Raw genomic sequence first — 21,397 nt, 5'->3', positions numbered from 1 at the left:
TGGGTTTTGAAAATCAGGGCTGGCAGACTTGCTTCTTTGTCACAAATGGATGTGATTGTATCCCGCCACACACACACACAGACACACACACACAGAGAGAGAGAGAGAGAGAGAGAGAGAGAGAGAGAGAGAGAGAGACACCCCTTATTCTATTACACTATGAACAATTGGGACATGGGTGGCACTGTGGGTTAAACCACAAAGCCTAGGACTTGCTGATCAGAAGGTCAGGGGTTCGAATCCCCGTGACGGGGTGAGCTCCCGTTGCTCGGTCCCTGCTCCTGCCCACCTAGCAGTTTGAAAGCACGTCAAAGTGCAAGTAGATAAATAGGTACCGCTCCAGCGGGAAGGTAAACGGCGTTTCCATGCGCTGCTCTGGTTTGTCAGAAAGCGTCTTAGTCCTGCTGGCCACATGACACGGAAGCTGTACGCCGGCTCCCTCGGCCAGGAAAGCGAGATGAGCGCCGCAACCCCAGAGTCGGTCACGACTGGACCTAATGGTCAGGGATCCCTTTACCTTTACCTTTATGAACAATTAGAATATTATATGAGTGTGATGCTCACATTGACTAGAGCTGATTGATTTCAGAAAGGAACTGGTCTGAAACATTTTAGCAGCCTCCTTTGTGAGTGTTCCTTGCAGTATGCATACAAGACCACACTTTAGCAGTTGCAAAAGAAACACAAGCCCTTCCACCTTCTCCATGGAAATTTGTGAGTGCATTGTGGAATGTCACGCATACAACATGCAACTTTGTGTGTATATATGCTCTGTTTATGTGCTTCCCGTCCCCCACATAATTCAACATAAAACAGCACAGACAAATCTGAGAAACACACAGCGATGTGCTTTGATAATAAAGCAGGGAGATTGGGCAATGGAGGCCAAAAACACTTCTCCCTTTGTCTCCCTGAACTGTCTTTGATTTCAGCAATCGGTCTTAATCAGCTTCTTATCAAAGACACTTTCCAGCTCCATTTGTAAAAATAAAAATAAATAAAATCTCAGAATAGAATCACAATGTAGCTGCCACTTAAATGCTTCCAGTTCCTAACACAAACACGATTGACCTTGCTGTTATCTGCATATAAATAGTCCTTCGCAAAAGAAATCAAAGAGTGCCCCCTTTCTGTTGAATTTAGGAACATTGCTTCCGAGCACAATTCAAAGTGTTGGTGCTGACCTTTAAAGCCCTAAGTGGCCTCGGCCCAGTAGACCTGAAGTGTGTCTCCACTGTAATAAACAGAAATCTGCCCTTATTCCCTTATGAGGGACACAAGAGCCCTTATAGAGTCCTTTGCAGGTTCTCCATCGGTCGGAGAAAAATAACAGAGGCCAACCAGATAATATTGAGAAGAAAAGCAGCTAGTAAGCCTGATCTTTATTGATCTGTTGCAACAGGGTGCTCCCCTCACACGCAGGAAAGGAGGAGGACCCGGAACCAAGGTGTGCCTGCCCTTATATAGACATTTTAAATTGCCCGCCTTGGAGTCCAAGACCACCCCCAGATACATCATACATACATCACAGCAGGGGCACAGCGCAAGACCACCTGCCAGACACATCATACCTACATCACAGTAAAGGTGGTCTACAGCAGAAATGTGAGTGTGTTGTTTATCTCCTGTCTGGCATGTTACCTGTTAATGCTTACTTGACTGGATACCCTGGGGAGCCTGGCCAGTCTTTTGTAATGATAAATACTTAGTTCCTGAGCCAGGTCACAGGCTTACACCCTATTCATATCTTAAATGTGCTCTTAAGGCAGGATTTGTGAAGGAAAAGACAATGGGGAGGTTTCCCACTTTGACCTTGCAGAGAAATATTTGAGGCCAATTTGTTCAGAACTTTTTTCTGTGGGGTTTCAGACATGTGGTTTATATATTTATGTATGTGTTTGCTTGGTACATTTATGAACATTTATTATATATCTAAGACCTTAAAATTCTTATAACACCACCCTCATCGTTCAGCCCAGACACAGAGGTCCAGCTCTGAGGGCCTTCTGGCGGTTCCCTCCCTGTGAGAATTGAGGATACATGGAACCAATTAGAGGGCCTTCTCGGTGGAACACCATCGCTTCAGATGTCAAGGAGATAAAGAACTTCACAACTTTTAGAAGACCTCTGAAGGCAGTCCTGTATAGGGAAGTCTTTTAACGTGTACAGTGGTACCTCGGGTTAAGTACTTAATTCGTTCCGGAGGTCCATTCTTAACCTGAAACTGTTCTTAACCTGAAGCACCACTTTAGCTAATGGGGCCTCCTGCTGCTGCCATGCCGCCGGAGCACAATTTCTGTTCTCATCCTGAAGCAAAGTTCTTAACCTGAAGCACTATTTCTGGGTTAGCAGAGTCTGTAACCTGAAGCGTCTGTAACCTGAAGCGTATGTAACCCGAGGTACCACTGTAATGCTTTCCTATGTTTTTATATATGTTGGAAGCTTTTTCACCCTGTTCCCTTCCAGCAGCAAAACCCAGCAATAGCTGAAGTTGGGGCTCAGGTGTGAGAGCAGATTGCTTGCAAGTACACAGCTGCATCCCTGGGGAGTGAGGTTACCTGAACATTGGTGTCCAGGGACTTCTGGTGCCAGCAGCAGCAGCAGCAGCAGCAGAGCAGGATCAGTCCTCTCTCTCAGCCTGGTCTGGTGGAGACTCCCAAAAGCAAAAGGGCTTCATCTTTGCAGAATTGCAGCTGACGCCAAGAGGTGAGCACTAACTTAGCTGCATGGCCGGCTCTGGTCTCTTGTCTGTGGTGGCAAAGTCCTGGGGGGAGGGGGGAAGTGGGGGCGGGACTTGCACATGGGGAGGGATTTCTGGAGCACCCAGGATCAGGGGTCAAGAAGCAACCCGAAACCTGTGGTTGAAGGTATACCTTGTAGTCCATGATTGGGGATAGATTAATATGCAATGTCAGTTTCTCACTTTTCAGTGTTACGGTCAGTTCTCTACATTTTCTGTATCCTTTTGGGATTTTTTCAAGTCAACATTAAAATGTCCTTTCAGAGAGACTTTTCTAAATGTGATTTTGCCTAATGCGCACATTTTTGCAAAGCAGTTTTCCTTGATAAGATGCATGTTTATGGGTTATATCTCCAAAAATGTACATTTGTATGGAGACTTGACCCCAGTGCATTTTGGTGCACATTAATTGGCTGGAGAACTGCATTGCAAAATTCAGAGAATTGTGAATTTCAAAGGATAGCAGAGTTTCACTTCATGTTTTGTTTTAGAACGTGTGAATTAAATGCAAACAGAATCAAATTTATTTCTCTCCCCCTCCCCCCCATCCTACACTGATAATCATCCACACAGTTGCCAACTTTTTCCTGGAAAGTACTCCTCTACTAGTCCCCTCTCTCTACGGATTAGATATTTGACGCTGGACTGAACCCTCCTGAATATTTCTCTATCATCTCTAACCGGCACTTCTAGGTTTCTGGCACCCTTCCTGTGAACTTCACGCTAGAAAGTTCTGCAATAAGAGGAGAAGATGGTCCGAGCATGGAGACTTCTCTTCTTCTGTGGTTTCCTGAGCCTGACTCTGGGGCAAGAGGGCCGGGGGGTCTTTCTGAGGATCAAGAAGAAATACCCAGAAGAAAGTAAGCGTCACACTGACACCTCCCTGACTTGGGGAAGCCACACAATCACAGCTGCCTCGGGGAGGATCATGAGAAATGAAAACATTCCCATTTTCTGTATCAGATAGTGTAGGCAGATCCACCTTGCCGAGCAGTTGGCACAAGAGGTGGATGGGCAGGGGATTTTGGAAACGGGAGGCACTGCCAGACTGGTGAGTGGATCTCCTTTCCCCAGGCAGAGGACACTGAGTTCCTTTAACAGGAGACGCTAGGAAATGAGCCCAAAGTCTTCTGCCGGCAAAACATGGGCTTGACCACCACCACCACACGTTTCTTCCTCCTCTGGGGAGGGACAGGAATTGTTTTATCCACCACACCTTTCACAGCTACCTTGGCGTATTCTGAAGTCTGCAACTGTTGCACTTGCTCCTCTGGCCAAGAATCAGAATCTGAGGAGAAGGTGTGGTGTTGTCAGGGACTGGGCAGAGGAGGAACGGTGGAGAATGCTTCCCCATCCTGACCCTTCCAGGGAGGAGGAAGAGGAAGACAGTATAGATTCACAACAGGGGTTTGAGGGAAGTCACAGCTCAGAAGTGGGACACGGGTGGCGCTGTGGGTTAAACCACAGAGCCTAGGGCTTGCCGATCAGAAGGTCGTGGTTTGAATCCCTGCAATGGGGTGAGCTCTCATTGCTCGGTCCCTGCTCCTGCCAACCTAGCAGTTCGAAAGCACATCAAAGTGCAAGTAGATAAATAGGTACCGCTCCACCGGGAAGGTAAATGGCGTTTTCGTGCGCTGCTCTGGTTCGCCAGAAGCGGCTTAGTCATGCTGGCCACATGACCCAGAAGCTGGCTCCCTCGGCCAGTAAAGCGAGATGAGTGCCGCAACCCCAGAGTTGGCCACGACTGGACCTAATGGTCAGGGGTCCCTTTGCCTTTACCTTACAGCTCAGAGGCAGATGAGGGGGAAAGCTAGGAAATCATGGGCGAGCCAGAGCAACAACGCCCTGCTGACACTTTGTCGTTAGAAAGCATTCCACACCCTCCATCTCCCAGTACCTGGTGAGCCTTAGAAGTAGGAGAGCAAAGAGCTCAGAGACAGAGGGCACATAGCAGCACCCCTAGAGGAGATGGTGAGAATGACGAACAAGGAAGTGGGGGAGATGACGGATGGAGACTCACTTGGAAAAATGCCATTATCCAAGAGACTGGGTTCTATAGCCTCTCTCTGTAACGATTGAAATAAAAAAGGATGCTTTCCCTTGTCTTTTCCTGGGAGCCACTGATAGCATCCTGACAGGTGTCAATTTTGCAGTTGCAGTGACACAACATGGTTTCTGACAGTCCTGCTTCTTGGCGTCACGGTCCTCCAGGTGTTCAACTCTTGCAGTGAACGATATTCCTCCTTCTTAAGATAACTCCATGGCTCCAAAACAGTCCACTCTGCTCTGTTGAGAAATTCCTCCTCTCACCCAGTAGCTCCCAGTTGCTCTTCCTTCCCTTCCAGCAAGGCAACCAGCTTGCACTTTGTGCTGGTCCCAGGGGGAAGGTTACCGTTGGCGTAGTCAAAGTCCGGTCCTGGGTCACCAGCCTGGAAACAGTCCACAAGGAGCGGGGCGAGGTCCAAAGCAAGAAGCCGGGCGGGGACAGGAACACTGGAGGGTCAGGTCTGGGTCCGGGCAGGAACAGGTACTCTACAACGACGCTGCTCCCGCAACCTGGGACCGGGCTGACTGGCCTTTATCTTCTCTGAGGCCAGGGGCGGTCCCGGGCCCCAGGAGACCCACCTCTCCTGGCCTTAAGGCGAGCACTCCTCCTGGGAGAAACCAGTCCGCCTCTCTGCCCTGAGCCTCTGCAGTTCAGGAGAAGGGTTACTGGACCCCGGGGGAGACTCACCTGTAGGCACTGAGTCCTCAACCACCTCTGGAGCCAGAGTGGATTCACCTGGTGCCTGCTCCTGAGGATCCGGCACAGGTGCAGGCGCTTCAGAATCAAGGCCCTGCCCCAGTTCAGCCGGCCCTGGAGGCGGGGACTCCTGTGCAGGCTGGGAGTCCTCCGGTTCAGCCTCTGAATCGGATTCCCAGGCCATCACACACTTGCTGAAAGTGCAGTTTTGCACCTTCTCAGGCAGGAAGATAAACATGGCGCAGGTGTTGCAAGCCACCGCAGCAGCTCCCTCGCCATCCATGTCTCTTGGTCCTACATACACTGTGAGAAAGCATCCTGGGCCACCCCTCTATATGTCCTTGCAACCCCCCACCTCTGCTATTTCCAAGCCACAAGCTCCCAGAAGCTGCAGTCAGCTAAGCAGAGCTGCTGCTGCTTGCTAACTCCTCCCTTAACTCCCTTTCTCGTTCATCCTGGCTTTCTCTTTGCAGGAGCTCATCCTCCTCAGGCCATGCGCTCTAGCAGAGCACACGGCTATGCGCACAGTCAAACTTACAATTATAATGGACTTGCATTTCTTTCAGGGCTTGCAAAGTACCTGGTCGAGTCCAACCTGGGAGACGAACTAACCCATTTGATTTCGGCCCGCAACCCAGAGCCATGGCAGGGCGCTGGAAGGTTCTACTTCAACTACTTCGAAAATCTATCACCCAGGTAGGGCCTATACTGGTGTGGAGAATGGTTGGCACAGCTGAGGGCAGAGCTTTTCATGGGATCACCAGATATGGGCAGCTAAACCCTGGTTGGATTTAAAAATAAAGGTAAAGGGACCCCTGACAGTTAAGTCCAGTCGCAAACGACTCTGGGGTTGCGGCACTCATCTCGCTTTACAGGCCGAGGGAGCCGACGTTTGTCTGCAGACAGTTTTTCCGGGTCATGTGGTCAGCATGACTAAGCCGCTTCTGGCGAAACCAGAGCAGTGCACGGAAACACTTTTTACCTTCCTGCCAGAGCGGTACCTATTTATCTACTTGCACTTGGACGTGCTTTCGAACTGCTAGGTTAGCAGGAGCTGGGACTGAGCAACAGGAGCTCACTCTGTTGCGGTGATTCGAACCTCCAACCTTTTGATCAGCAAACCCAAGGCTCAGTGGTTTAGACCACAGCGCCACCCACGTCCCTTTACAGGGTTCTTAAAAAATGCTAAGAAAAAAATGTTACATAGCTCTCGATGTAAATTTCCATGGACTGCTGTAATGCGCCCCTGGTGTCACATTTTTATAATGCATTTTTAACGTTATAATTGACCTGTGTAGCTGAGTCCCCACTTTGGAATGGGAACTCTGTAAGAGAACAATAATATTGCTACCCACCACTCTGAGCAGTGAGAGACCTTGGGGCTTGCAGGCTCTTACCCGGGTCCTGTTTCCTTGGGATGAAGGTCAGCAGACGGCGGTGTCTTTAGGATGATTTGGTCTTATTTACACATATATACAACCTGAGCATAGGCGGGAGGGGTTCACAGCACTGACAGCCCAACAAATCTTACCTTTCCATTAGTCATAGCTTTGGAGCCAGCACAGAGCAAGACGGTCTTTGTGTATCCAGCTTCCAGCCTGCTTCCTGCTCAGCTCACACCCCAAAATCCTTAGCAGCTAGGTGAGTGTGGGGAATGCCCATCCATTAGCCTGGAGAGCCCCATCACTTAGCAACAGCTCTTGCAGCTTGGCTCATGCTTTTGGGATGCTTGTGAGGCTCAGGTAAGGCCATTGTCTTACACAGAAAATTGCCTGACCAGTTCAGCAACAGAGTCCTCTATTAGAGTCTAAGTCTCACTGGGTCCAGGACCCCAAGAATTGGAAGAAGCAGTGAAGAGGAGGGGAGGGTTAGGTTGAATTTGGGAAATAAAATAATATATGGGACAGCAAAGGATATAATAGATTCTTATAGAATAGTAATATATTGTAACCTGAACAGAAGTTCAAAAGGGGAAATAAATGTATTTTTAGTATTTTCATTATTGTAATAGTTATTATTATTTCTTATTGGTAGAAGGTAATGTTAACTTAGACTTCTTCGTTTTTCTGGCTGTATAATTTTCTTAAATCAATAATAAAAAAAAGAATTGGAAGAACTCAGGGCACCATCCAGACAGAGCCCCAAACCTACAACAATATTACATGTGGCTCCCATTCAGTGTCCCAATGGATTGCGCTTTTATCCTCGGGGCAGAAGGCAGGTAAAACCCGAAGTTTCAGGCATCTTCCCACTTGGTGCTCGAAATATACTCAGAGTCGCAAAGTTATTTCATGCTCTTTATTCAGCTCATAGTGGTGAGGAGGAATGGAAGTGCCCTCAAAGTATCTGCTTTATATACATTATTTACACAATGGGCTGCACGTGATTGGCTAATTCTGGACTTCTCCTGTAGGCCAATCAGGTTGTGGATTCACTTCTATCTGGAGCTGGATTGGGTGGCTCCTGCCGACCAATCATACTGCTGCATTGTTCTAGGACCAATCAGACTGCTGCATTCTGAATCCTATTGTTCTAGGACCAATCAGACTGCTGCCTTTTGGATCCTATTGTTCTAGGACCAATCAGAGTGCTGCAGTTTGGATCCTATTCAACTAAGTACATAACAGCGCTCCTCGCATAGACTGGGCCCCTATCTGAGTTTGTTCTCTTTGCAGGCTGAAGGTGGAGACCCCATATCTCCCAGCTGTCGAAATAGCCATGCGATCCAATGATTCCTTCAACATCCGTCTCAGCGTGCAATTCGGGATCTACTTTGAATAGTGAGTTCCTTGTTAGCATCTTCATTTTGGGAAACAGCCTCAAGGAACAAGAGTATAGAAACTCTGTGTAAGTCTGTGGAATTTGGGAGAAGGAGGAGCCCAACAATCTCTTCCTTAATGATGCAGGATTCCATCCTCTCAGCTCAAAGGGGCTCCAAACAGTCTGAGCAACTCTGAATGCCTTGCCATTGATCTCTGCAAACTAATCTAGGAACCTTTGTTTGCTGAACACTGAGGTAGAAATATTTCAAATTAATATGTAAGTGTAGGGACATTCATTTCTAGCTCCCACCCCCTCAGGCACAGTAAGTTTGTAAGTTAGGCTGATATTACATTGTGCTACTTCACCAGCGATAAGTTCCAACTGGTGTCTTATGCAAAATGATTAATGCAAGGTTGTCTTTTGGTTTATAGTAATGTTCCATTGGAATTTGATTTGAACAAACAAAAAAGTTTTTAAAATCACTAAATTAGAAAAATAATAATCAAGCATTCTCCCCTTTTGTAAGATTTTTGTCTTGGAAAAATATATATATATCAATATATATATATCACCTATGCTTTACTGGGTTGCTTATCTTGCCCAGACCTTAGAGACAGTGGCTTCTCCATCTTATATTATTTCTCCTAATGAACTAAGTGCAATAAATGAGAAATCTAATATATAAAAAGCAAGTGAGATTCCTTGCCATTTGGATGGAAACCTCCAAGATGCAGACTAAAATCAATGGAAAACTAAGACAAGCATGATGTTTTATTGCACTTTTAATTCTGTTGGGATTCGCCCAGAGTGGCTGGGGAAACCCAGCCAAATGGGTGGGATATAAATAAATCATCATCATCATGAAGTAATGAGTGGAACATTATCGCCAGCTTCAAGAAAAGGGTGCCTTTTGGCCCAGACTCTTGGAGTGCTGGGCTTGGGTTGGGAAAGTTCAAATCCCTAATTGGCCCTGAAGTTCAAGATGATGGACAGCCATCCGTCAGGGATTCCTTAGCTGTCCTTCCTGCATTGCAGCGTTGGATCACAGGACGCTTGGGTTTCCTTCTATGATTCGTACATTTTGTCTCTCAGGCTACGCTCACCAGGCTTCTGCGAGGCTAAAACTATTATCACTCTAAGTCTCCAAGTTGCGATAAATTATCTCTTTCCTTTCCCCCGGATGCCTTCAGCAAAGACGTTGAGATTCAAGTGACAAAGAACTTCTCCGCTGTTGCTAATGGAAGCAGCAATGGATTCCGCCTCCAGAGCTGCCACTCCGGTGCTGGGATATCGCACATCAAAACCTGGTACAAGTAAATATCCATTTGAGAGCATGGTCCAGCTTCTGGGGCAGGGAAAGGAGGGAGACAGACAAATTGGTCACTTGGGACACAGCATGGCAGGTAAAGGCACGAAACAGGAGTCCTCTCCAGGCATTTCACTGAAGGGCTAGTCTGCAAACATTATGTCTCAACGCGGCTTGAATCTGCACTCTGGTGAGGTGTTCCTGGGTATGGCATAGCCGTGCTAGTAAATCCTACCCAATTTCCCATGGGAAACGGAGGGCTATTGCAACCAGTTCAACCAGCGCTGGATATACATATAAGCTAAGCAAGCTATAGCTTGGGACGTGGGTAGCGCTGTGGGTTATCCCACAAAGCCTAGGACTTGCCGATCAGAAGGTCGGGGGTTCGAATCCCCGTGACGGGGTGAGCTCCTGTTGCTTGGTCCCAGCTCCTGCCAAGCTAGCAGTTCGAAAGCAGTTCTAAAACACGTCAAAGTGCAAGTAGATAAAGAGGTACTGCTCTGGCGGGCAGGTAAACGGCGTTTCCGTGTGCTGGTCTGGTTCGCCAAAAGCGGCTTAGTCATGCTGGCCACATGATCCGGAAGCTGTACGCCGGCTCTCTCGGCCAGTAAAGCGAGATGATTGCCGCAACCCCAGAGTCGGCCATGACTGGACCTAATGGTCAGGGGTCCCTTTACCTTTAAACAAGCTATAGCTTAGGGTCCCACTCTCTCAGGGCCCAAAAAAAGTTAAAGGGGAAAAAACCTGGATGTACATTTCCAAAATATAAGATAGAAAACAAATAAAATAAAACCTCCCTACAGCAACAGTCTTTTGTGTTGTGTCAGCTCCTATAATGTAGGTAATGGGCCCCGCCTGCTAGCCTGCTCCCTAAAAACAGTGACAATTTGTTGCTGACAAAGGACAGCTGGACATATAAAGGGCCCCATTACCTTCAGTGGCTTAGGGCTTCATCAAACCTAAATCCAGTCCTGAGTTCAACTGTAATGACTGGATGCAGAATGACTCCAAGCACTGAAACCCCTAAATACTTGCTAATACTTGGTGCCACTGAGAATAATATCTAGAATAACAGAATTATATAATTGCAGAGTCCAAAACCCACCTTATGCTTTTAAGCTGTAGCCTCAGACCCATCCTTGTTGTTGTTGAGTCGTTTAGTTGTGTCTGACTCTTCGTGACCCCACGGACCAGAGCACGCCAGGCACTCCTGTCTTCCACTGCCTCCCGCAGTTTGGTCAAACTCATGTTTGTAGTTTCAAGAACACTGTCCAACCATCTCGTCCTCTGTCGTCCCCTTCTCCTTGTGCCCTCCATCTTTCCCAGCATCATGGTCTTTTCCAGGGACTCTTGTCTTCTCCTGAGGTGGCCAAAGTCTTGGAGCCTCAGCTTCAGGATCTGTCCTTCCAGTGAGCACTCAGGGCTGATTTCCTTCAGAATGGAGAGGTTTTATCTTCTTGCAGTCCATGGGACTCTCCAGAGTCTCCTCCAGCGCCTGGCAAGCCACTGCAGTATCCCTGCCAAGAAAACTCCATGGACAAAGACAACAGGCCCATCCTAAGAACTCACAAAAGGCAATTTGTCACACACACCCCACTTTCGCTCATTGCATTTCACCCTCAGATTACGTTGCTTCTCCTTCATCAGTGGCCCTTGGCCCTTCTGCTGGGATTGACTGGTCCTGTTCATTTGATTTGCAGACAACTGCTCTATTACCATTTATTTTTATTTACATACTGCTCTATCACCGCAGGTCTCAGGTCGGTTCACAAGATAAAATCACAATATAAAAGCAAGAAATACACATTCAAAATACAAACAAAAGCAATAACCCAATAACCCGCTCCCAACACATTTTAAAAAAGGCATTGGATGTTAATCAGTCAAAGACCTGGTCAAAGAGGATCTTGATCTTCTCCCAACTTTTCTCATTTTTGCTACTGCCTTTATTTCCCTTCAGAACTGTCAAAGCACTGAAGGAAGGCGTCACCCCGTTGGTGAAAAAGTCCCTGGATAGAAATCTAGTTCCTGTTTTGGATGCAAACGTAGGTGTTACCTAGAGTATTCTTGGGTGGGATTGTATTTGAAGCAGGGAATGCGGCTGGCGCTATGGTCTAAACCACTGAGCCTCTTGGGCTTGCCGATCAGAAAGTTGGTGGTTCAAATCCACAGAACGGGGTGAGCTCCTGTTGCTCTGTCCCAGTTTCTGCCAACCTAGCAGTTCGAAAGCATGCCAGTGCAAGTAAATAAATAGCTACCACTGTGGCAGGAAGGTAAACGGCATTTCTTCATGCTCTGGTTTCCGTCACGGTGTCCTTTTGCGCCAGAAGCAGTTTAGTCCTGCTGGCCACATGACCCAGTGGACAAACGCTGGCTCCCTCGGCCTGAAAGCGAGATGAGCGCCACAACCCTATAGTCGCCTTTGACTGGACTTAACCTTCCAGGGGTCCTTTACCTGTATTTGAAGTATTGACTCAGAAGATCCTTTGTTGGCGCAACTCCTTGTGGCACAAGGGCTGGCACACATGGGGCACAAAGAGAGATGAGGAATGACCGCTCCCCGCTTAAAACGGGGGGCGCCCTTTGCGTGGACGCGTGCAGCCCCTAGGTCTGGAGCGGCTCCAACAGCATAGGCTTGGCTTTGCCTTCCCTCAGGTGGGATACCTGGAGGTCTCCGCCTACCTCAGTCAGTTGTCCAATCCCACCTGGGGGAAGAGTTGCCAAGGAGACCAGGCCAGGTAGGGGAGGGATTACCTGCCCACACAAAGGAGGGAGGATATTACCTGGGAATTCTCACTTGGCTCCAGAGCTTCTCCCACCCTACCCACCCTCAGTCAATGTCTTATGTTGCAGGTTAATTTTCCTCACAGGTTTTGCAGGTTAACTTTTCTTCACAGGTATGCGGGCGCTGCTACGTTAAGGTCGCTGTTAAAGGGCCAGAAAGGAATTTCCCTGCATTGGCAGGTTTCGCCTTTCCCGTAGCAAAACGTCACAACTTTGGCGGTATCAGGCCTTGGGCGGAATCCTTTTGTCCATCTTCCTCTTTGCGGCGGCGATACCAGGGTTCCCCGTTAAAGGGGTTTTCTGAAGGGAGGCTTTGACTGGACGCCGGAAGGTCGTCGTTGCTCTCCCCTGCGGCGGCAGCATTATGGGGGCGGCTATCTCTGCTTGAACATATGTTCTCCAGAGCCGGCCCATCCCCCCCCACACACACTGGATAACCCTGATGCTCCCTAGGTCCCCGGCTGGGGACTGGGGAGGGAGAACGCCCAATGCCTGAGCCAAGGTCTACCCACATTTGAAATTTAATGAAGTTGTGGCCAATTTAATCCCATAGCACGTTGTCTTGAGTCATTATTCCACATGACGGGGGGACCGCGCAGGATCTGGGGACTCCGCCTGTCCACGCAAATCTGGCAGCTCTGGTGTGAAGGAGTCTCATTGTTGTAAGGCAGAAAATAGCACATCTCCTGAGTTTACGCCAATAAAACTCAGAAAATGAGGAATTAGGAGTCCAGCGTTGTTTATTGCAAAGCAATAGGTTGCAGTCGGATCGTGCCACAAAACTGCAACCCTGCCCAGTGGTATTTCTAAAATTTCAAACAAAGCATTTCAATTTCCACCAATCCTATACATCATTACCTCATTTCATGTTTAATACACATGCGCAATAAGCACTGGCAATTTCTGCTGATTAAGTTCTGTTACATTGTGTTAGTGTGCATGTTGGGGACTGTGTTACGTGTAGCCATTTGCACCATGTAGCAACTTATGTGTATCTTTGTGATTCACATATTAGTTGTATTTCTGCCCCAGTGGGTGGGCGGCGACTTGCAAAAATCATCAGTTTGATAAAGTAGAAAGGCTACTATAACTTCTCTACTAGAAGCACCCTCAAGGATTCACAGGGGTACACATTACCACATTTATTGTGGCCCTCCGGCCACTGCCACATCATGACTCGTTAGCAGGCACTAATTGCACTGCTAATTGCAAAGACCACCCAAGACACCCCAACAGCCTGCAGCTCCGATGACAACAGCCTCCCCTTGCTCTGTGGCATTTGTCTTGCAGGCCTGTGACCTCTTGCTGTCGTCCCTTTCTGACTCCGATGGTTTCTTGCTAAGCCTCCAGGACCTGGGTGAGTCCCTTCCTTTCTCCCTCAAGACTTTTTCTTCCAAAACAGAGAAGCGTCGAGTGGTTGCTCCTTGCCTCCACCTCACAGGCCCCATGCTAGAAGATGCACGGTTAGAAGGCTAATAAAAGAACCATGAATGAAGGAAGGGAAATTGGCGGCAAATGGATGGTTTGCATTTGGTTAAATGTCCAATCTTCAAAATTGAAAGTGATAAATAATTTGAAACAAAACAAAATAAACAAGGGGATTCATGCTGGGGTGTTTTTCACAATGGGCATCTGCAAAGAAAATCAGGGAAATTCAGGGAAATCTGCCTCATGGTGGTTTGGTTGAAGAAAAACAAATGAAACATTATTTTTTTACCCTAATTTATCCACATTCCATTCCACTATGGTAGATTTTGGAAAAGCCAGCACTGTATCAAAAGGGCGTGTGCTTTTATTTTTATTGTTTTAGTTTCTTATTCGTTGCATTTCTATTCCTCCTTTTAATCCAAGGAGCACAAGCTCCACCTCCTCATTTAATCCCCGCAACAACCTGCAAGGTCGGACAGGTTCAGAGATGGTGATGGGCCCAAGGTCACCCAGTGAGCTTATGGCCAAGTGGGGCTTTGAACCCTGGCCTCCCAGGTCTCCTCAAGGCCAGGAGAGATGTGTGCTCAAGGGAGACATCCTCCAGGAGTCCTGAACCCACAACAATAAAGCCCTTTCTCCTTATCACATGTTTGCCTTTGGTGCAGTTGACTTGTCACCTGCCGGGATCCAGTATTCTCTCCAGAGCTTCCAGATACAAGACGATGTTCTCATCCTCGACCTGGGCGTAAGTACCTAGCATTTGCCTACAGGGGATCCTGCTTGTTCAGAAAGAGATCTATGAGGGGACCTAGTAGTTCAAAGCACTGGCAACTGTTCATGGGATTTGTTAGATTTGTGTTAGCTATTACAGCCTTTCTCAACCTGTGGGTCCCCAGATCTTGTTGAACTACAACTCCCATCACCTCTAGCTAGCAAGGCCAGAGTTCAGGGATGATGGGAGTTGTAGTCCAACAACATCTGGGGACCCACAGGTTGAGAACCACTGTATTACGTAATTAGAAGGAGCACTGTATCAGTTCAGCACCAGATAGTAATCTTCTTTACAAGACCATAGATGTAAAGATTTGAGGCAATGTCCCAGGAGTCATTTGGTATCAGAACAAGTTGCTCAAGGAAGTTAATAGAATCGTAGAGTTGGAAGGGACCCAACTGGACCTTTGCAATGTAGCTATGTGGAACCTCAAAATCATCAGGCTTTGTCCCCATCTGGTGGGGTGGCCTAACCTGCAAATTACAGTGGTACCTCGAGTTATGAACGCCTCAGGTTACAAACGCTTCAGGTTACAAACTCCGCTAACCTGGAAGAGTTACCTTGAGTTGAGAACTTTGCCCCAGGATGAGAACGGAAATCGTGTGCCGGCGGCACAGCAGCAGCAAGAGGTCCCATTAGCGAAAGCACGCCTCTAGTTAAGAACAATTTCAGGTTAACAACAGACCTCCGGAAACAAATTAAGTTTGTAACTAGAGGCACCACTGTACATCCAATTCTGGCAGGAAAGGAAGGTTTCTCTTGAAGGAAATCAAAATTTAAAGAAACCCTGTTCTAACCCCCCTCCAGAAACCTATCTACAATTTGGCATGCTTAATCAACTCTGGACTGCCTCCTATGCTGATGGATTTCATCCACTTCTGTGGAAATGGGGGAAAGTATAGATATTTTTGGTGCAAATCCTGAGAGCATACCCTTATGGTTCACCTTCCCTAGAGGCCACCATCTCTCATAGACACCTCCTCTTTATAGTTTTGTGAAGGTCTGTCATAATGCCAGCATTCAAGGTCATGCATAGTGCCACAAACAAACATGGTGCATCAACCACCTCTGATTATCAGTTTCTTGGGATTACAAGTGGGCAAAGTGCGGTTGGCTTATCTCTTGATTTGGGGCTTAAAACAGGCATCTCATTGGCCAATGTGAGAAAAAGAGGTTTAGGGGGCTAGGTGGGCCTGATCCAGCAAGCTCTTCTGGTGTTCTTATGTAAGCACGGTGGCTCTAGCCGGGGCATCAACAGCGCTATAAGTAACAGGAAAAGGCCGTTTGAAGACATTACTGATGTTCAAGAGACGCATGAGAAACACACAACTCCTATGGCTGCTGCTTCCAGCTCTCTGCCGGAGAAGGAGAAGCAGACGGCAGAGCAGAAGGCAGGATTGCTGACCTCTTGAAGTCTCTTCCCGCAATGCAAGATGGAGCTCTTGCGGACGTTGTCATGACGAAAAACCAGCTGGACCAGAACTTTAACCAGCTCTTATACCCCTTTGAGCCCTTCATTGTGGACAAAGATCACAGAATGGTGAGTAGCATTGTCTGTTGTAGCTGCATCTGGTTTCTTCCACTGACCTTGGCCCTGTAGGGCAGGCATGTCCAACTTCCAAAAGACAGCGATCTAAAGGGTAAAGGTAAAGGGACCCCTGACCATTAGGTCCAGTCATGGCTGACTCTGGGGTTGTGGTGCTCATCTCGCTTTACTGGCTGAGGGAGCCGGCGTACAGCTTCCAGGTCATGTGGCCAGCATGACTAAGCCACTTCTGGCAAACCAGAGCAGTGCACGGAAACTCTGTTTACCTTCCTGCCGGAGTGGTACCTATTTATCTACTTGCACTTTGACGTGCTTTCGAACTGCTAGGTTGGCAGGAGCAGGGACCGAGCAACGGGAGTTCACCCCGTCGTGGGGATTCAAACCGCCAACCTTCTGATCTCACACTGAGAGCCAGTGTGGTGTAGTGGTTAAGAGCAGTAGTCTTGTAATCTGGTGAACCGGGTTCGCGTCTCCGCTCCTCCACATGTAGCTTCTGGGTGACCTTGGACCAGTCACACTTCTCTGAAGTCTCTCAGCCCCACTCACCTCACAGAGTGTTAGTTGTGGGGAAAGGAAAGGAGATTGTGAGCAGCTTTGAGACTACTTTGGGTAGTGATAAAGCGGGGTATCAAATCCAAACTCCTCTTCTTCTTCTGATCGGCAAGCCCTAGGCTCGGTGGTTTAACCCACAGCGCCACCCGCGTCCCTTAGACAGCGATCTATTTCCACTATAAATAAACCGGCAGTGATCTACCCATTGGATTGACCAGAGTTGTTGAACTTTTTTTGGGGGGGATGAGCAAAAATTGTTGACTGCAGACACCCCCTGCTGTAGGTCAAACTCTGGGCCCATGCAAGACTTAAATACACTTATGCATCATCTCCTCACTCAGAACTGCTTGAAATGGCTTTGAATTTCTTCTAACACTAATCCAACACATAGGTGTTCTTGTTTTCAGAGGGGGTTTTAAATAGCAAGTTAGCTCACCAGATAATAAGGCCAAAGTGTGGCTCAGCCAAATGGAGATTAGTTTAGCTGAGGGGAAGGACAGTCAGCAGAATGGGGAAGAATGAAAGTCCGCTTCTCTGCTCTGACCTTCTCCATTGATTTCTCATTCCATGTACATCTCCCAGGGCTCTTGCCTGTTGGAAAGTGTTTTGCCTGAGCTTCCAGGGCACGTTTCTTATGAGGTGAGTACATTGCATTAGTACAGCTCAGCTTTTAAACATGGTTTTCCCTTCTGAAATTTCTTTGCCTTTTTAAAATGATTTTTAATGAAGCTTTCTCATATAAACAAGAAATGCATAATAAGAAAGAAAAACAGGCATAAGAAATCTTGTGATCTTAGTCTTGGGACTCCCTCTTGACTCCCCCACAAACAAATCAAAGCAACCAGGCAACACGAAGACAGGTAAGATGGAGAAACAGCAACCGGGAAGACCAAAGGAGGTAATTTATAAATTTTTGAGTTCAAGATCAAAAGTGTTTAGGTATAATACCAGTCTGTAATGGATGGTGAGGATCTTGGGGTGTGTGGGGACAACTGCTCACTGTTGTCACAAAACAGATTCAACAAATGGAAGTTGCCATCTCTGCATTAGGAAATGTGATTAAATATTCCCCATTCCTTATTAAACTTTTGGTCTTCCTTATTTCTGGTTCTTCCAGTCATTTTAGCCATTTCAGCATAATCCATCGATTTATAACTTATCTTAAACACCACTGTAAACAGCTAAAATCTTTAGTAGGATTAGAATATCACTTGTAGTTTAATGGTGAATTTGGGGTCCAATGGAGAGATAAAAAGATCCGGATTATTATAAAAGATGCAGGAGGAAATGATTAACAGTTGGACCCACAAAGGGGAGGAGGGAAGTCCAAGAGATTCCTTGGAATCCAGTTTTTAATGTTGTATGTTGGATATGTGGCTGTAAAAATTCAATCTGAAAAACCAAATAAATAAATTTCTGTAATGGATGTTAGGGGTTACTTGTGGGTAACCTTAGTTCAGTTCAGTTATTTTGCTTGCCCAACCATGCTTAGGGTCGGAGCTCGCCCTCCGTGACCTGTTAGTCACTTGCAGAATCCGAGAGTGGGCGTCTCTTGAATCTCTTCCAGCATAGAAGCTGTTTGACCCCGAGTCTCCGCCTATGTTCTCTGCGCGGAACGCGTCTGTGCAAGTAAGGGGAAGGCAGGGGCGTCCCAGCGCTCCCTCCACTAGATTCGGGGGAAGGGTCTTGGAGCCCTGTCACCAATTCCTCCATCTCCCTCTCTGCTCTATGGGTGTTACGTTGAAATCCTTCCCCCCTGCTCGTCCCCTCTCCGGCATCGCTCGGGAGCCCTGCCTCCATTTCTTGCTCTGATGGCAATTCCCTGACAATTTTTAAAAAATAAATAAAGAGTGATTTATATTTCCATTTAAACTGCATCTCTGCAGGAGCTGAACGACTACGTGGCGAACATAACGGCTCGTGGGCCACCTAAATTCCAATGGGTCTATGGTATTTTTTATGTGATCCATCCATTAAAGATGGAGGTGTTCAATACCAAGGAAATGGAGGTCGCCGTTTGGACTCTGACCGATGTGAGTTCCAGTCTGGGGAGTCTTCTGGAGGAGAACATTCCTGGTCCATCAGCACCGTCTCCCTCCACTGAATGGACCTTCTCTTGTTTTCTCTCTCCCTTTCATGGCAGGCTTACTGTTTCTTCGCTTATATTTTTATTACAGACAACAAGCTGAAGCTCTCGTTAACTCTAGACAGGTAACAAACACCCTGACGCCCTATTCAGCGTCATTGCCTCTTGACGTACTTGATAGAACTTCTTGCTTGCATGTGCAGGATGATAGAAGCAAAAGGTTGCATGCCGGTAGATACTGTTGTTGTTGTTGTTTAATTTATATACCAATTAATTACCAGGATGGTTTCTATGTGATTTACAAGAGCAACCAGAAAGCACACATAACTGAAGTACACACTACAACAATTCCATCAAAACAATAAAGCAAGCTAATGAAAACAGTACAATATACTGCTTAACATTTCTAAGCAGTGTGCCGTAAGATTACCTCTTCTGAAATCTCAAATAAAATCAGTTAAGATTGAACATAAAGACAGAAGCCCCAATTAAAATGGGGCGCTTTGCTCACGTGAGTCGAGTGGCAGAAGCCAAAGGTTACGAGTAGTTGGAGATGACGGTTTTCATCCATAGATGAGAATAATAATGAAGTAATAATTCAAGGCCTTGAAGGGTTGTTGGAAAAGTGGAGCGCAAGGGGCACAGCACACAGCTCTCTTTTGCAACAGAAGACTCTGGTCAGGGGCCTCAGGAGGAAGAGCCGAGGGGCCCCACAGCCTCCCAGGATGGGCCACCCAAGGCACTCGCCTCACCATGCAGTTGACGGGGATCTTGTGCTAAGCCACTTCTAACAAGCATTTCCTTTTTCCTCGCAGTGGATTTCTGGACATGGACGGCAATAACGTAAGCTCTTCCACCTATTCTAAGACATTCTGTCGTATAGCAAGATTCTTTTCTTTAGGCCTTTTTTGCTCGACCTTCCTCACAGTCCCTCATCAGAGAATCACGGCAAAGGCCATGATTGTGCTTAAAAGCTTCTAAGTCTCTTGCCCAAGACACTCAGCCAACTCATGGCCAAGCAGGGATTGGAACTCAGGACTTCAGAGACTGACTTGTCTGCTCTTTCCACCTGCTGGCGCTGGTTCTGTTCAGTCTAAGGTTTTGTTAGTGGGTGATGTCAGGGTTTGCAGTGGCTTCCAGTTATGTTCTGGGCCCAGTGCCATGGCTGCTCCTGGCCTAGCTCAAAGGAATTGAAATCTACTCGGAGTCAAGTGTGGATTTCATGCTCTTGATTCAGCTCATATTAGTGAGGAATGGAAGTTCCCCGAAACATAGACATTATTTACACAATGGCCCCCACGTGATTGGCTAATTCTGGGATTCTCTGGTAGGCCAATCAGGTTGTGGATTCACTTCTACCTGGAGTTGGATTAGGTGGCTCCTGCGGACCAATCAGACTGCTGTATTCTGGATCCTATTGTTCTAGGACCAACCAGACTGCTGCATTCTGGATCCTATTGCTCTAGGGCCAATCAGACTGCTGTATTTTGGATCCTATTCAACTCAGTACATAACAGGAATGTTCTCCCTAACTACAGTACATTTACTTATTTGTTAAATTGTGTGTTTATTTGTTAAATATTATATCCCTCCACTCCTCCCAAGGAGCCCAGAGCAGCAAACGCATCTGGGATAAAAACAGGTATGGCTGCTTTTGCAGGAGGGGTAGGTGACGCTCTCCCCAAGGCACCACAACTGATTAATGGGAAGGAGGGAGGTGTCAAAAGGATTGCCCATCTCTGGAGCAAAGTGCCTTGAGATGGCTCTTCATGCTGACTCTGTTGAAGCCACATGGCTTATGGTGCTGTTGGACCTGGGCGTGAGATGCCTCCCTTTCCATGCTGCTTCCTTGCATTGCTGATCACATCTCTTCTTCTAGAGGGCCCGGCTCCACAAAAGTGCATGCGAAGCTGTGGAAACGCTGCAGATAGTGCTGAACAAAGAGAGTCTGTTTCCAGCGTTGGGTAAGAGTTGTGGGGTACCGAGGTGACATTGACTCAGGTACAGTCGCAGCCTTGATCACCTTTGAGGTTTCCTTCCAAGCCATCGCTTCAGCCCCAAACCACAAAGCTTGCTTGTTGGGCAGCACCGATGGCTGAACTGAAGCCTTCAGCTGATCTCCACTTAGTTCAGCAAGGCTTTATGGAGAAACACCCCTTTGTGGCTGTATAGAAGCCCTAAGGGATGTGGGTGGCGCTGTGGTCTAAACCAGTGAGCCTAGGGCTTACTGATCAGAAGGTTGGCAGTTCGGATCCCTGCGACGGGGTGAGCTCCCGTTGCTCGGTCCCTGCTCCTGCCAACCTAGCAGTTCGAAAGCACGTCAAAGTGCAAGTAGATAAATAGGTACCGCTCCTGCGGGAAGGGAAATGGCGTTTCTGTACGCTGCTCTGGTTCGCCAGAAGCGGCTTAGTCATGCTGGCCCCATGACCCGGAAGCTGTCTGTGGACAAAGGCCGGCTCCTTCTGCCTATAGAGTGAGATGAGCGCTGCAACCCTAAAGTCGTCTGCGACTGGACCTCACGGTCAGGGGTACCTTTACTTTTACCTAGAAGCCCTAATGTCAAGGAGAGAGGAACGTGGTACTACCCGCCCCTCCTCAATCTGGCCTAGTGACATGAACCAGGATGCCTTCTGTTGAGCCAAATTGGTGCATGTTGTGTTTCTTCTCTCCAGATTAC

The 21,397-nt window shown here is 47.5% G+C and overlaps 1 protein-coding gene across 1 annotated transcript; it reads left to right on the top strand.

Annotated features, from left to right (window-relative positions):
• Window positions 1–15,732: 15,732 nt before the first annotated feature.
• Window positions 15,733–18,843, top strand: LOC309373164 (uncharacterized protein). Its single transcript, XM_081917407.1, has 4 exons — window positions 15,733–16,076; window positions 17,217–17,273; window positions 18,521–18,667; window positions 18,812–18,843. The coding sequence occupies exons 1-4, from the start codon at window positions 15,963–15,965 to the stop codon at window positions 18,821–18,823; spliced, it is 330 nt and encodes a 109-aa protein (XP_081773533.1). The 5' UTR covers window positions 15,733–15,962; the 3' UTR covers window positions 18,824–18,843.
• Window positions 18,844–21,397: the final 2,554 nt, after the last annotated feature.

This window comes from Podarcis melisellensis (genome assembly GCF_964234715.1).
Source record: "Podarcis melisellensis genome assembly, chromosome: 6".
In the NCBI taxonomy this organism is placed as follows: domain Eukaryota; kingdom Metazoa; phylum Chordata; class Lepidosauria; order Squamata; family Lacertidae; genus Podarcis; species Podarcis melisellensis.
The sequence above is the reverse complement of the archived record's forward strand: the minus strand, read 5'-3'. Positions and strand labels throughout refer to the sequence as shown.